The sequence below is a fragment of the Exophiala dermatitidis genome (assembly GCF_000230625.1).
Source record: "Exophiala dermatitidis NIH/UT8656 unplaced genomic scaffold supercont1.4, whole genome shotgun sequence".
Taxonomy (NCBI): domain Eukaryota; kingdom Fungi; phylum Ascomycota; class Eurotiomycetes; order Chaetothyriales; family Herpotrichiellaceae; genus Exophiala; species Exophiala dermatitidis.
The window spans coordinates 2,529,056-2,544,803 of record NW_008751649.1 but is presented as its reverse complement, the minus strand read 5'-3'; the positions used below and the strand labels follow the sequence as shown (position 1 = coordinate 2,544,803).

The 15,748-nt window shown below is 52.9% G+C and overlaps 4 protein-coding genes across 4 annotated transcripts; all 4 read right to left on the bottom strand.

The window, feature by feature from the left end:
• Positions 1-48: 48 nt before the first annotated feature.
• On the bottom strand, positions 49-3,077 carry HMPREF1120_05232 (3',5'-cyclic-nucleotide phosphodiesterase). The gene is made up of 2 exons (XM_009159397.1): positions 2,231-3,077; positions 49-2,062 (listed from the first exon to the last, which is right to left on the bottom strand). Exons 1-2 carry the CDS (start codon positions 2,318-2,320, stop codon positions 224-226), a joined length of 1,929 nt encoding a protein of 642 aa, XP_009157645.1. The 5' UTR covers positions 2,321-3,077; the 3' UTR covers positions 49-223.
• A 1,329-nt stretch (positions 3,078-4,406) lies between these two features.
• Positions 4,407-9,158, bottom strand: HMPREF1120_05231 (uncharacterized protein). The gene has a single exon (XM_009159396.1). The coding sequence runs from the start codon at positions 8,922-8,924 to the stop codon at positions 5,022-5,024; it is 3,903 nt and encodes a 1,300-aa protein (XP_009157644.1). The 5' UTR covers positions 8,925-9,158; the 3' UTR covers positions 4,407-5,021.
• Positions 9,159-9,818: 660 nt separating this feature from the next.
• Positions 9,819-12,482, bottom strand: HMPREF1120_05230 (glucan 1,3-beta-glucosidase; the record flags this gene model as incomplete). The annotated part of the gene is made up of 2 exons (XM_009159395.1): positions 9,819-12,214; positions 12,266-12,482. 2 exons carry the CDS (start codon positions 12,480-12,482, stop codon positions 9,819-9,821), a joined length of 2,613 nt encoding a protein of 870 aa, XP_009157643.1.
• Positions 12,483-13,796: 1,314 nt separating this feature from the next.
• On the bottom strand, positions 13,797-15,179 carry HMPREF1120_05229 (valine-pyruvate aminotransferase; the record flags this gene model as incomplete). The annotated part of the gene is made up of 1 exon (XM_009159394.1): positions 13,797-15,179. The coding sequence occupies one exon, from the start codon at positions 15,177-15,179 to the stop codon at positions 13,797-13,799; it is 1,383 nt and encodes a 460-aa protein (XP_009157642.1).
• Positions 15,180-15,748: the final 569 nt, after the last annotated feature.

Here is a 15,748-nt window from a genome sequence, read left to right as displayed (position 1 = left end):
CAGGCATATATATATATATATATATATATATATACACCTACAGCACTAGTTACTGACCTGCGTACTAGAAAAGATACCGGCGAAGATGAGCGAGTTAGTGAGTGAGTGATGGTCTGATTGACTACGGTAGTTGTAATTCAGGATGAACCTAGTTCGCATCGGAACGCAAAACCCTCTGACTACCACCAACTACTAGTTGCTATGATACGCAAGCAAAGAACTCTCAAACCCAAATACTGTCACCACACCTCGTCACGTTGAACTCGGCGCCCAAGCCGGCCTCGTCGCTCAGGGCACGGAGCTGGCTTACAATGACCTCTCCCGGCTCAGGCCCGTCCATCAGGGTATCCTTGACGTGGATGATGTGCACAGTAACTCCTTTCAGGGGTTGTGGAAGCTTTTCTCGAGCCTGAGCTTGAGCCTGACCCTGGGGATTCGCGCCGCCAACAGGAGGATAAAGTTGTTGTCCCGACATGCCTGTGCTCGGCCCTGGCACTGGGCTAGAGGCAGACTCGCTCTGGAATTGCACTGAACGCGCCCGGACGGGAGTGGGTGGGTAGGCGAAACTGGCCGAACTCGACTCTCGCGTCTGCTCGTGAATTGACCGTTTGCGTCCGGATCCTCGGCCAACGTACCCACTAGACAGTGCCTGAGGCGAAGGCACGCTGTCGAAATGCGTGGGTGCCATTTCGGGCGTGGTGGCCAGCTGGTCGCCATTCAGTGCTCGTCTGCGTTTCCGTCTCATTTCCGAAGGCGTTGGCGGTTGTTTCATGCTCATGCCCATGCTCATATTGTTGGCTGTTGCCGTCGTCGTCGTTGCGGTCAATGTCGGAGGCGAGCTCGGTTCGAACGATGCCCCATCGTTATTGCCGTCAGTCGCTTGATCAGAAACAGCCGATACTTGACTCTGATCCGAACCCGATTTTCGGCGTCGGTTGATGACACAGTTGGCAAGGAACCTCAATTCGGCGATCAAATGCCGCGGACACAAATGGCCGTACAGGTCTTCGTCGCGAACGCTATCGTCGTAGGAACATTCAATGAAGATGGCTCCAAGAGTCCCCTTCGCGATCTTGGCAGCCGCGTCTTCCCAGATGATATAATTCCGCGGGGACATGCTGACCGTGTCGGGTTCCACATCCCCAAAGATCAAAAGTTCTTGACCCGTGGTGTCATTGCGAATGAAAAAAGCCGAACTGGCCACCGGCTCAAACATGTAATTCCCCTCGATGTAGGTCGAGCCTGCTGGTCCTGCCGCTGAAAGCCCGGGCGTCATCGCCCCCGCCGGCATAGTAAACTGGGTCGACCCTCCTGCATATCCGCCGGCTCCCTGGGACTGTTGTTGTGCCACCGCTGCAAAATACCCATGCTCGTCAGACATACGAGACGGTCTCCTAGACGGGAAGTTGTAGTCGGATTGGGCCCATCCGAAAGAATCACTGTGTTGATGCGAGATGCTGTGACTTCGCCGTTGACATTTGCCATGGCTCACGCTCCAGCATTTGGTGGCTAGACCATCGCAAACACTGACATAGCCTCGCGACTCGCCCAATCCCAAGCGCGGATTGCCCCCCTCGATTAGTCGTCGATAAGTCACAAAGCCGACGCCATTTGCTTCGTCCGACAGATTCGGCCAGAGCCAGTCATTAAAGATGTGGTTCTTGATCGCCTCGATGGTGGATGGCAAAGCCACAATCGCCTTTGCCTCTCGGCCATATTCCAGGGCAGGGGTGTTTATGGCCATTGCCGACAGGTGGTCCAGGTGTGGATGTGTGATGAGAAAGGCATGTAGGAGTTCGCGGAAAATGTAGAGCGCATTCGCTTTGGCCGAGATGTTGGGGAACTTGACGCCGGCAAAGGGACCGGTTTCCAGCACCCGGGAGTAGTCTTTTGGTGGTATGGTCTCAGACGTGCACGGCATTTCACGTTGCAGGATGCGAATAATGCTGGCCAGATGTGCTCCCGCGTCGACCGCTATCATCGAACTCTTGCGCCATCCCGCCTGCGGCGTTCTTACCAGCATGCCAGTAACATTGTCTTCGCGGGGCCCGCCTGAAGATCCCTGGTGATGTGATCAGCGCTACATCTTGCGGGAGCTCGACGAGGATTGCCTCAGCAGCCTCGCCACAAACTATCAAGGGACCATGGGTAGAGTTCGCCGCCATTCGCAAGATGGCCAACCAGACTCCAACTAGCCACGGCGACTGACCGCTTCTCGTGGATGACTTACCAGCACAATCACCTGAAAAGAAGCACCCTGCTCTTTCCCATGGACGCGAAGCTCAGGCAGAGCGTCGCGTAAAGCATCTTGCTCTTTCATGAGGATTATAGGTGTGCTATGTTGGCCTCCACCAGGCACCCTGCTATTGTGTACGGCCCGCTTCCTTTGTTATGGTCGGCCTGTTGCACAGACTCTTTGTTCTTGGGACGGGTGCCCGCCTTGTATTGGTTTGATCTTGAATTGTCTCACAGCTCAAACATAGACGGGATCGGCTCGGGTAGCTGCTTGAGGTGCCAGGCCGAGATAAACAAACGGGGAAATCGACGACCAGGCGGAACCGCAGGACAGGTGCAAAATACTTGTTCGTAAGTGAGAGCAGGAGAAGATCAGGTTTGCACGCGTGGCTAGGCTCGTATGATTGCTTGTCGTGGCTTGTAGACACAGCAGGATAGCATCGAGCCTTGGAATGTAAACGGAGGCCGCGAATTGGACATCACCACTGTTTGTGCCTTATAAAACTGTTGGTGGTAGGACGTCGATTAGTAGGAAGTAGGATGATGGCAACGCAGACTTTGTTGAATCGAGGATCCAGGTAGCCCGTGCTTGGGACCATCGACTGAGTAAAGGTCTGGGAGGTCTGTGATCTTTCAGCTCGAAGCCTGGATAACAATATTGTATATTGCAACTGCGTCATTGCGCATTGGCTGGGACAAGTTCTGTGGCCAGTGCTGCTGTCTGTCCCGCTGTGAGAATAACGGCTAAGGAGGCTTCGTCGACTGGGGCCGAGAGGGCTAAGGGGAGGCTCTCTGCTGCTCATCTGGGGTCTGGGCCCGCGATGGGTCAGCGGAGAGGCCAGCCACTACTACAGTATGTACTGATCTCACTACAACGCTGTACAACTGTACCTATGTACCTAGGTATGTACTTAGGTCCCATTCTGGGCGCCTGCCTCCCAGCTGCGACCTGTTTTCAGCCTACCTACCTATAAGCAGATGCCTCGCAGGGCTCAGTAGGCCCCTCGGGCCTCTGCTTTTACGCTCTTAGCCCTTAGGTAACCCTGATGGCGCCCTACAATCACTCAGAAGACAAGGTAATGCTCAAAACGCACCGCCGAGACCATGACTTGTTAACCCAAGGACCATCTATGGCAAGATCCACAAATACTGCTCGAAAACTCAGAGTCACCTGGTGAATTTTGAGGCTCACGGCAATCTTGCATGTCATGAATCCGCTCTCTTCTGGTCCAACAGTACAACCACACCACCACAGGACCAGGTTCGTGCCATCCGACCCCGGCTGGTTAAACATTGCAGTGCCGTTTTGAGCTCGGATGAGCCAGTCAGTGGATCAAGACGGATCACGAAAAGCTCCACAAATCTAGCCGACCTTTATAAGGGCCGATGATGAAGAGTTTGGGAAAGCTCGTTAGACTTGACAGGCAACTGAAATTCAACCTCAAAGCCCATATCTGCCAGAGCCTGGTGGCCCTCCATCGGGATATTGCAACGAGAAACTCAGAGTCCGCTCTATCATGAGACATGGTAAGCTTTATACTACTTGCAGCGCCCCTTCGACACATGAGACGACGACCATCACTGCGAATACAATAATGGCAACCCCGAAAGTCCACCACTGGACGGGATCGCGGTTGTCCCTCCAGATTTGTCGGATGCCTTTCGGCTGATGCTCATCGAAGACATCCTTCACAATGAGGAGGCGTTCCTTCCAGAACGAGAATTCACGAGTATGTCGCTGTGATGCTTTCAGATAGGGGCAGCTGCCACAACGCGGATCGATCTTGCGTCTTTGGCGTTCTGCCGTCAACCATGATTTTGTTCCTCTGTCCGCAATCGGAAGCAACAGTGCCAGTGTGCGACGGGGTTCCTCCAGAAAACCTGCTGGGGAACATCTGGCCCAGGTCTTTTTGCCCATAGAGGTCAAGCACGGCAACACAATGGAAGACTGCGAGGTCGGAGTCATCGCCCGTCACTTCAAGATGCAAGGTAAGATCTCGAGTCCACTAGCCCCTCGGATACCATCAAACCTAGAGAAAGTTAATTCATGGCTCTGCTGAACATTTCATTCATTTGCATCATGATGGTTATGGACCTTGGAAGTACGATTGAGACTGGGGCACAACCTAAGTCCAGGTCGCGTACTGAAGGCATCTGGATACTATATCCAACGAGTTGATGAATGATGATATTCTCCCTTACATGATGGTCTATTATAGACCTACATAGACTTGCGAGGGACAAGATTAAGTATGAGAGACACTTACTTACTATCCAATGAGACTGGTCAACTTCAACTTCAACTACTACTTTGTCGTGAGAAACGCGTGTTGGAGATTGAAAGACAAACAACCTGGAAGTTGGTCCTTTTTTTCAAGATAAAAACCAATCAACTTTTCATTGCTCCTAGGCCACTATGGCCATAGGATGGGGTATCTTCTATCCGTGTTCTCGTGTCTCTGTCTGTCTCTTTGTCTGCTCGCCTGCCTTGGGAAACAGCAAAAAAAGAAAAGCAAAATGGACCACTGCAGAACCCAACATGAAACAAAAAGAAAAAAAAAAGCCAAGGTGGAGACTCCAACACATATCGCTTCCAACCCCCGCTCCCGCTCCTTCTTGCAGCTCGCAACTAAGTCAGAAGCAAGACCAAACGCATCACGACTGGTATTTCCATTTCCTGAAGTTACGCGAGTATGACTCTGAGAAGCGCTTCTCGCGAAGCAGAAGTCAGGTTTGACATGGACCATGGTTCGCTTCCCAACACAATATCATCGAACGGTAGTGCGTCAAAACAGATCATCGTCGGGTTGAACCCAATCCCGCTCAACGATGCCGCTGAAACGGCCAGTGCCGCCTTCGAAGAAGCCGTCCTCGACGGCAGCCCAACGCTCCAGATTGTCGGGCCAGCCGAATGTCATGCGCCAGCCTCTTTCCAAAACTCGCATTTCGATGGGATGGACGCATTGAGTCAATATGCCTAGCCAAGGATATTCGCTGCCGCTCATCATGATCCGGTTGGCAGCTGCGTTGTCAGAGTGGGACCCACGGCGCCGACGACGAGGACGGACCACTGCCACTGTAGCTGCTGCCTGTGGTGGTGGCGGTGGCGGTGGTGGTGGTGGCATTCCAGGTACTTGGACTTCAGTCGCAAGTGGAGGATTGGTTTGCGCGTTGAATCGCTCCATACGAGCCAAGATCCCACCATCTTTGGGCGTATGAGAATGAATAACCGCGGCGTTCTGCTTGTACGCACGTGTGAGGACATTTGGAACCGAAATCTTGACGTAGCCGCAGCTGTTTAGGACGATTTTCTCCACGTTTCCGCGGAAGGGTCGTTGGGTTGGTGGTGGTGGCTCTGGGCTATTTCTGTGCAGAAATTTGGACTGCTCCTTGCGTTCCTTTATAGTCATGCCGGGCGTGATGCGATCCAGAACCCGACACCATGCGGCGCTGGTGGGCAGTTCCTCGCGGTACCAGTTATATGGGCCGTATTCACAGCTCAGATTATCTCCTGCTGTCGTGAGAGGATGTTCAAGCGTGGCGTCGTGATAAGCAATCATGCTGACAGAGTCAAGGGTCAAGGAGTGGAGACTGGTGTCCCTGCTCTTTTTCATGAACCCTTCCAGCATCGAAGGACTGAACCAACAGTTCTCAAACTTCAGATCGCGGATATGATCAAACTTGGTCATGTCAGGAAGTTCCTTTTCGTCTGGCGCGCCGTGAAGCCATGCTGCCGGATCGATGATGATGGGGGCCGGTAGGACATGCTGATTTCGTGCAAACATTCCAACTGCGTGTTCCCCTCCACCCACATAGCCGATGGTCAAACTATGCAGACGTTCCATTTTGGTCACATATTTCCGCAGGAACTGGGTAAACGATACGGCAGCCTTTGCAGGAGAGATGGGCATGTTATCTTGATGGAACCGGTCTCCAATACAATGCTCTTGGCGCCAATCGGGGCTGATGAGGATCTGGAGGTGCTTCAAGCCTGGCAGAGAGTCCCAGAATTCATTCTGTTCTAGTGATGGGAGCAAGCCGGATGAAAGCTTGGAGATCCGAACACTATGAATAGACTTAAAGTTCTGCTTGTTGGTGATGATAGCAGTGGTGTAAGCCGACAAAAAAGCTCGTTGTGCCCAAACGGTCTCCATCAACCACTGTGCTTGAGCTTCGGTGAGTCGACCAGGGCGAAGTGGCGAGTTTGCCGGGTGTGCGGTCTTTTCCTGCACAAAGGTGCAATGACCGCCCACTTCAGCTGCAATGTTGTGTCCACTGAAAATCAGAGGCCATTGTAGGTGTCTTCGTGGAGGTGATCGACGACGAGCTGAAGCACGACGGATGCGGCGTGCAGTTGCGGCATCTACTGGCGCCCAGTTGGCCAGCGCCGGGGGTGGTAGCGGAAGATTTGGCAAACCTGGCATGCCGCCACCTACGTGGACTTCCGGCTCGTAGTCAGGCTGCTGTGCTTGTGATTTGAAGCTGTCGATGTCACGTATCTCAACGCTCTCCAAAAATCGCAACTCATGGAGAGCTATGGCTCGCTCTGGGCGTTCGTCCCCAAGAATGTGCTTAACGGTCTCGTTGATGGTGTTTTGCTGGGCCCATCGGAAGTACTCGTTGCGAGCAAAGGCGGTCCAACTGTCCTCAGTCGGGAATGTCTTTCCAAAAACCTTGCTGCCGTTTGCTACACGTCTGTTGAACAAAGCGAGATCCGAGATGTCGGGCCCCTCAAGCCATCCATGTCCACTATCAATGCACAGCCCAAGTTCTGACGCCTTCGTCACGTGTTTCAAAGCTTCTTTCAGCAGGGGGCGATTGTGATCCACGAGGTCTTCGACGGCTTGCAATGCGGGAAAGCGTGGATACTGCTCCATGGGCCAGGTGAACGTCCCGAACCATGCAGTTTGCTCCTTTGCGATTACCTTGGATTTCGCTTGGCACAGGCCATGCACGTCGTACTCGAAGGAGACACCAAACTGATTGATCTTAGATCCATATTTCTGAAATATAGAATTGGTCGGGGTCCACACGCCCTCACTGTCGGAGTTCCCGTCATTCACGTCAAAGAATGTTTTCCCGAAGTTGATGACGACATTGCGAAAAACAATGGGTTCGAGGCTGCGCGCAAAGCTCCGGTTGACAAGACGTAGGCGCTTCACATCCTGAGTGGAGAGATACCTGGCGATACCCATCCACAGGTCTGGATTGAAGTCTTCCAAAAGGGTGGGGATGGCTGCCCCTGGCTCAACAGGGACTCTTGCTATTGAAAACCTAGAGCCGCAAGACTTTATGTCCTTTGGCCGGGAAGCGGCCCACATCCGCGGATATTTTGAAGGAGCAGGAGAGGAAAAGTCATTAGCTGCTTCAGCCTCATTCACAGTTTCTGACTGTGAGTGTGTTTCAGGCTCAAGGCTGACGCCTTCCATGGCATTTACAAAATTTTCCTTCTCACTCCATGGAATGTGTTCTGGGACAATCGCTCCATAGTTGAAGGTAGGTATGGAGTGCTTCCGGGGCTGAAGTCCATAATTTTGTCCAGATCGTACATGGTGGAGCGATTTGCGAATCTTGGAAGTCGACAAGTCTGCGGTGACGGAAGGACTTATCGCGATATTCCCAGCAGGTCTGTCAGACTGGCAGGCAGTATCTGGAACAGAGCGACGTCCAAGCGTGATAACCGGTAGCTTCAGTGACTGACTTTCGGCGTCTGCAGCGGTAAGCAACGAACTGCCGGCAATAGAATCAACGCGGAAAGTAGGGCTCGCTGTCACCACGGCAGCTTGGCCCCGGCGGGTCTTCTTGTGTAGATGTGCAGGATTGCCTTCTTGAACAAAGGGTGCTTCAAGGGCCCCCTCACGCACCGCCTGCCGCTTGGTTTTAGTGTGCTCTTCGAAGTTTGTTGTCCGAGATGACCGAGAGAAGTCACCAGGACCCCAGTTGGATGTAGGCGCATTTCCCCATGGCAGTTGATTCGTTGCATTTTGTGCAGTTGGCGTTGAGGTCGAGGCGATAGTTGGTTCATCACGGCCAGGATCTTCGGAGGCAACCTCCTTTTGAGCCAGGCGTTGTGAGCGGCGTCTACCTGCCGTGGAGGCATATGACGGACCAGACTTGGAGTCGTCAGAGCCCGGTACTGAATTTGTTATGTTGCCAAGTACAGGAGTTCTCGTCTTCAGCAGTTCATGCGTCAATAACGGCTGCATGGTTGGACGAGTAGAGTGCGCAGTTGGATTCGCACCAGTAGCAGGTCTGCCGGCTGCCTCACTATGGTAAAAAGCATCCGCCGCATAAGAGCCATGGGGACCTTTTCTTGCCTGGTTTCCATAGCTATGCACGTCACCGTACAGTCCGTAGGAGTAATTTCCTTGGTAAGGCTGAGCCGGTATTGTGTTGTCAACCTCTTTTCCTTTACCCTTACCGATAAGCGAGAGTGAGCCTTGCCGATCGCATTCTGATTCCAAGTATTGTATCAGGGTTTTGGGTCCGAAATCTGTGGCATACGGGTGGAGAACTGGGGATTCATCACAACCCAACTTCTTTTGAGGTGAGGCAGTATCCCCAGCAGGCATTGGGGCTAATTCGTGCGCATCATGTTGATTTCCAGGCCAGGCATCCCCTCCGGTACTTGAGGAAGTGTCATCATATTCACCCTCTGGACCAAGGCGTTCAGGATGTCTGAGGGTCATGATTGGGTCTGACTTTTGGGTGAACTCCCATTTGGAAGAGGAACGGTCGGCGAAGTGATGGAATGGTAAGGATGTGGAGAGGAAAGAAGTGGCCTTTTAAGAGCAGAGGATTAGCTTGGAGCGAGTGAGTCAAGTCTGAACAGCAAGAGAGAGCTGTCAGTAGTGATGGTGATACAAACTTCAAGTCTGAGGACGGCTTGTATGAGACCTTTTTGGAACTGAGCGCAGGCTGGATGATGAATCTCCAAATACGAACTGCGGTTCAACGCGCATCCCGCTTCGACGTTCAAATTGTCCACCAGTCCATCCCGCCGCTTGCGATTGGCTGCACTATAAGTTACCTAGCTAAATACGGCCTAGGCTTATTTCCCCAGCCTTGGGGGCCCGGCGCGGATTATTTTCCATCCGGTAAGGCTCCGAATCCCTGGCGCTGACCGACCTCCACTCCCACTGCACTGGCAGCGACAGTGGGAGTCTGTGCTTCTGACTGCGACACCCCTAAAGATGCAAGGTACCTAAGCTAGGTCTCTACATCCTGCCTTAATGGTACGCAATGTCTGTGATCTGAAGTGGATTTCTTGTAAAACAGTTGCCAAACCATGCTTGATTTGTTATTCAGCTCCCTACTAAATGTTTCAACGTTTAAGCGCAGCACTAAGACCGCGCAATCCTAAAACCTGTGTGGGTATCACTATGGACATGGAATTTCAACCAACCAGTGTTGAATTGAAGCCAATCCTGAAAATCATGTTTGTCATAGCCCAAATGACCGCTTAATCCTGATGGCGCCAGTCCCTGCTTGATTGGATTCCATGCATATGACCCAAGAGATCATTACTCATTTTGGAAAGGGTCGACATCCTCCCTCCTTCGTGCCTGTTCTCCCACTGGCCTTTATGTTTCGAACAGTACCAGTGTTTGTCCGAACCCGTTGATGTGGTCTTGACCGACAGCCGCGGGTTTGCCATCGACGTTGACCATGTTGACCGACGCTTTGGTGGTGAGGCCGAACAAGCTCACGTTGTTCGAGCACTGGATGTCAACCATGTTCTCCTGGCAGGATTCGGTATCCAGACAGGTCTGAATATAGCTGTCGAAGAAACTGTACAGACCAGCGCCGTACATATACACATTGTCGGAGTTCACAATGCGCAATCCCCAGGTCTTCTTGCAGGATTCAGTGGTGCAATCCGCAAAAGTTGGATCGGTGAACGCAGGACTTGGTGGGAATCCTCCATTCAAGGCATCCGGTGAGGCCTGCATGTAGGCGGTCTCGGTCTGGATGGCTCCCATGAATATATCTTTAGCGTTGGAGAACTGGTAATTGTACAGCTGGCTGTGCTCCGAGGACGTGCCCCACAACCAAACCGGACCTTGACTCTCAACCAGGAGACCTCGGCCATTGAAGATATCGGTCTGGTTATGCGAGGCTCGGTCGAGCTCATGGTCAGCCACCCAAAACCAACAGTTCTCGAGGTATGCCGCCGCCTGCTGTGTGATGTGCATCATGAGGAATGAACCGGCACATTGGGGCTTGAATTGAAAAGATCCCGTGACGTTTGCCTGGCATGTGTCATCCTGCAACAAAGTGCCGGCGGTTCCACCAATACGGAAGTGTACATCCCACATCCCGCACGAGCCTTGAGATGTCTCCCCCACGTTCCATTCCATCATGATCGCACCCGGAAGTGCGCCCATTGTCTCAAATATAAGGTCCGTGATTTCGACTGCACCGGTGTCACCTGGTGATCCAACTTGAAACACCGGCTTTGGATGGTTTAGGTCTGTGAACGCACTACCCTTGGCCATGATCAACGGCCAGATTTCTCCTGTGATTCTGATATTCTTTGGCACAAGCACTGTGTTTGTGACGACATAGGCGCCATGGTCGAAGTAGATGATCTGGTCCGGCGTTGCTTTGTCGAAGATGCTCTGAATTGCAGCAGTATCGTCCGTGACCCCATCCCCTTTAGCCCCAGCAGACTTGACGCTGACAAACGACGAAACAGGTACATTTTCGTACTGTGGCTTCGACCGCTCGAATACGGCGTTTCCATTGAGCAGAGATGGAGGCAACGAAGGGGCGGTCAGTTGTTGCTGGACTCGGGCCGATTGTAGGGCAACTGATGATGCGGTGCATACTTTCGTGCTGAAAGTTGGTGAGCTGTAGTTCCCAACTGCACCAGAATTGGATGCGGCAGAGACTGTTCCCGATGAGGGCAATGCAGAGACAGTCACGGTGGTGGTGGTTACGGAAAGACTGATGGTCGCGGGAACGGGGGACGCCGTCACAGTGGTTGTCGTTGTGGTCGTCGTGCAATCATCGGAGGTCGAGGAGCTAATATAACCCTGAGGCGCTCGTTTGACTCGTTGGGCCTGAGTCCCCGGGCGGTAGGCGTCGCCTTGGCCCCATGCTTGGACAATACTGGAGCCGGCGAGAATCTGGTCCACACCGTTTGCACCAGCGATTGCGACTGTGGTGCCGGTGAAATCCACATTCTGGAGAGCTAACGTGCCACCTGTTTTCGGCTCGCTCGTTTGATTGTACGACGTCTTGATCCCGATGCCGGTATTCCTCATGGCGCTGTCGAGGACAACGATGGAGCCCACGGTTTGATTGGTACCGTCAGCCAGGTTAGACATGTCGATGCCGATGTCACAGTCGTTGATGGACAGAGACTTGAACGTCCACAACCAATTCCAGTTCATGAAAACGGCAGTATTGCAACCGTTGAAGGTCAAATTTCGGCTCGTGAATTGTTGATTGCCCAGGAATGCACCGTAGTTGCCACCGTTGAAGATGAGGTCGCTCATAAAGCCTCCCGAACCGTTGTCCATGAAGATTCCCTGTTGCTTGTTGGTGGGGCTTTTGGCACACATATTGAAGACAATGTTTTGCAAGCTGGTCGCCTGCGCCACTTGCCAGTGTATTCCTGCGCCTTGGTTATCCGGCATATGGGTAATGTCAATCACAAAGTTTCGGATCTGACGATAGAAGTTGTTCTGGTTTGTGTACCACTGAGCACCATTTCCGCCAGGGATGTACGGATCAGTATCAATAACTGCAAGGCCTTCGAAGCTCGGCAGTGCCATGATGGTCGGAATACTGATAGCATCACCGATGAGTTGTGTGTAGTAGTATTGGATGATGGGGGCTGACACAGCGTATGTGCCAGGGGGGAAGTAGACGATGGCTGGGGTGGTGGTCGAACTGTCGCAGCCTTGTCCGCATCTGCCTCCATCAGAGATCGCTTTGTTGATGGCGTTGGTATCATCAGTTACACCGTCACCTTGGCAAGTCAGCATTGTCAAGCTTTGCATGTATCTGTCGTGGCACTCACCAACGGCACCATAGTCTTTGACATTCCGGAAGATCTTGTAGCTTGAATCTGACCCGAAGGCCACAGTACCTTGGCGTTGAATCTGAGAGACCCAGTAGGAGGAGGTTGCTTGACGTGGTTTTGCCAAAGCGTAAGGACTTGGAGCTGCACTGGCTAGCCACGAGAGAAGGAGAAGGGAGAAAGACAACATTGCGACGGATTGCTTCTGGAGAATCATGTTCGCTGTGTTGCGATAAGTTGGAAAGCTGTATGAGTACAAGCGGTCGCGGCAGATCGCAGGCCTAATATTTGGGGTGACCAGCACCGGACAAACAGTGGTGACAAGGGCAGTAAGTCCTGCTTTGGGGAGAAGAGAAGTTCAGAAAGGTAGAATGAGAGAGAGTTTGTAGACCGAAAGGTTGGTGATAGATCGGTGCGCGCGTGTGGCAGTCGCAACCAGCTGATACTGCCTGCAGTGAGGAAATTGAGGAGATACTAGTAATACGGCGACAACAGTCGGCCGTTGGCAGAAGCGTCGACTGAGTCTGCAAATGCAGCCTGAGTGTGCAAGTGACAATAGAAGAAGTTGAAATGAATAGAGGTCATGCGACAAGCGCAGGTGCAGTCGAGAACAATCACACACAGAAGAAGGGCGCCGCGGATTGTATCCAGATCACGCAGTGACCGCCAACACCGCACGAGGATATCCTCACAACGAACGACAAAAAGTTGGGCTGCACCCTGGCGCCTTTGAAGCGAACGTATTTTATTTCAACGGAGTGCACGAGAGAGTCAAAATCACGCAGAGAGAAAGAAGAGAAGATTAATGCTGGGGAGATGAGGATCAAGACAATGTTGCGCAGTGGTGACCAACGAAAGCGGTTGTCTTACACTCAATTCACTTACACCGCATTCGCTTTTGGCGCTCTCTCCATCTTGGGTTGGTCCTTCATTCAATCGATCCTTAATCGTCTGTTCTCCGCCAAAGGAGAAGAACAACACCGCCGTCATGGTCTATCTCGATGGCCAGTCGACCAGGCTTCTTTGCACGCCCCGACCGCCCCATCCGAAACAGCCACGGCCAAGCTTCAGGCACAAGCTTCGCCCATCTCATTCTCGCTTCCGATTCGAATAGCCACATGGCCCAAAGGCTCCTTAATCCAAACGGATTCGAGCACTCCACTACTTCTCTATCGAGGTTGGACGTAGCAAGGAGGCAACGCGAAAAACAAGGTGGAAAGAAAGAATGATGAGGTTCAAGATGCAGCTACTTTGGCCTGTGCCGCATCTTTGATTGGTTCGCTTTGCGCACAGTGAAACACTCCGAAACTTGGTCTGTTTGACAAACCCAAACACCGAGATTGACCTCGATGGCCGATTCACCTCTCAAGGTTGGCCAGGGCTGTTCTTCTGGGTGACATCGGCCAACAAACCCGTTCTACCGCTACAGATTGGCTGTGTGTTGTGCCAGCGCAGTCCTCGTGCATGGGAGCGAGTCAGTTGCAAGGCACAGCAGGTTACGGCGAAGAGAACTTCTGTCACTTGTGCCTGTTCATCTCTCAGCTGATTCGGTCATTTCCCTTTCTATCACACGTGCCAGCCGCACAACACCCTCTTCGAGCACATCCACGTCATCCCAAGCATAGCACAGGCGCAATTCGCTCTCAAATTGGGTGGCCACATTGTCTTCATCCCCGACCACCTTAAACTTGGGGCCTGCGATAATGGTCAAGCTTTCTTCGGCCAGCGCCCGTTTGTATATCTTGGTGGAATTGAGAGATTGCGGCAGGGTCAGCCAGACGAAATATCCGCCTGCCACATCCCTATCCGGCTGAGGCATCGTCAGACCAAGCGGCAACAAATGCCGTTCAATGGCCCTCATCATGCGATGGTACCGTTGGCCATAGGCAGGCTGCAGTTCTTCCAATATGTGTTTCTGCAAGGTCCCGCTGACCAACAACTGGTAGATGAAGGACGCAACCAGATGTGACGGAGCACCTCCAGATCGAGTCGACCCTGTCTGTGAGATACCATAGGTCAACGCCTCGGTCCCCTCTGCCCATCCGGTCCGACAGCCGGGAGACACAATCTTGCTGAAGCTGCCATTACTGACAGCATTTCCGTACTCATCCTTCGGGCCTCCGTCTAGTTCTAGGTCGATGTCGACTATTCGAGGCATTACGGCCCGGTCCATCCTCCGAGGGCCGGCCTTAGGATCAGAGGGCCATTGCAGCATGTCATAGACGTCGTCTGTCACGATCAAGGCGTCGTATTTTCTAGCCAGTCGCACCAGTTCCCGTCGGTGACTCAAACTCATGATGCGGCCCGATGGGTTGGCGAAGGTCGGCACGGCGTAGACAATATGTTTGTAAATCTTCCTCCATGGCTTCGGGGTTTTGATCCTCGGCGTGGTGTTGTCTTCTGCCAGCGCTCGCTTCTCGCTGTCGCGCAGACCGCGTTCGAGATACCCGAGGTCAATTCCTTCTTCGTCTTCGGGCACTGCCTTCATGCGATTGTCAAAGCCCGAGTCGGCAAATATCCTACATGCCAAATAGTAGGTCGGCGCCACCATCCAGATATTGCGGGTGTAGATGGGATCAGTAAATGTCTGCAAGATACATGCCAGATTCTGACTGGCGCCTCCGGTGATACATATTCTGCCGCTGGAGATTGCTTCGCCGGGATGGTAGAAATCATTCAACCACTTAGCTATTTCCTCCCGCAACGGACCATAGCCCTGATCAGGTCCGTAGAACAATACATCCGTATTGTGGGGGTTCGACAGGATCACCTCGGAAGCATCTTTGAGCTGTTGAGGAGGAAGAAGGGCCGGATTGGGCCAACCCTTGAAGAGATCTATCGGTCTAGGCTTGACGTGGACAGCACTGCCGCCAGAAGCATCTGCGGCAGGTCGGGGGGCAACCCGAATCGTCATACTTGTGATCGATCTGAAACTTCGCAAATGTCGAGGGGACGGCGGCAAGAACCACCAGTTTGGATGTGGCTGGCGTAGCCGCATTCACGTCCGATGGATCATGCAGTTTTGTGAGCACAAAGTGAGCCCCAACTTGATTGCTTGTGTCGAAGTGCTGCGGTGCTGTAGTAAGAGCTTACTTACCTCGTAGCCACGTTTTCCTGTCAAAAGCCGCCTCCATCCGTCCCGCAGAAGGTTTCGGTAAGATTGAGATTCGCGTCAATGGTCCCTGAGGCCAGGAAGATAAGTGGCGGGCTAGGGAGGCTACTAGTAGGATGTGGGAGTCCGGCGGATGCAGTGGACCACTGCCAGTGCTTGGACTCTAACAAAGAAAACGCCCACGCCAGTGCCAGGGACGGCGAGTGGATGGAGTGGGTGCCTCGGGCTGGAAGTTTGGGGCTCCAACGCCCGAGGGGCCGCAGCCACACGCCTGAAAGCCGCGGCGTGGTGGAGAGCAGACGTAGCGCATCCGCGCCTCATACAGTAAGCCTAAGGGGCCCCAGAATAACAACTGGCAGTGGTGCCGGTGC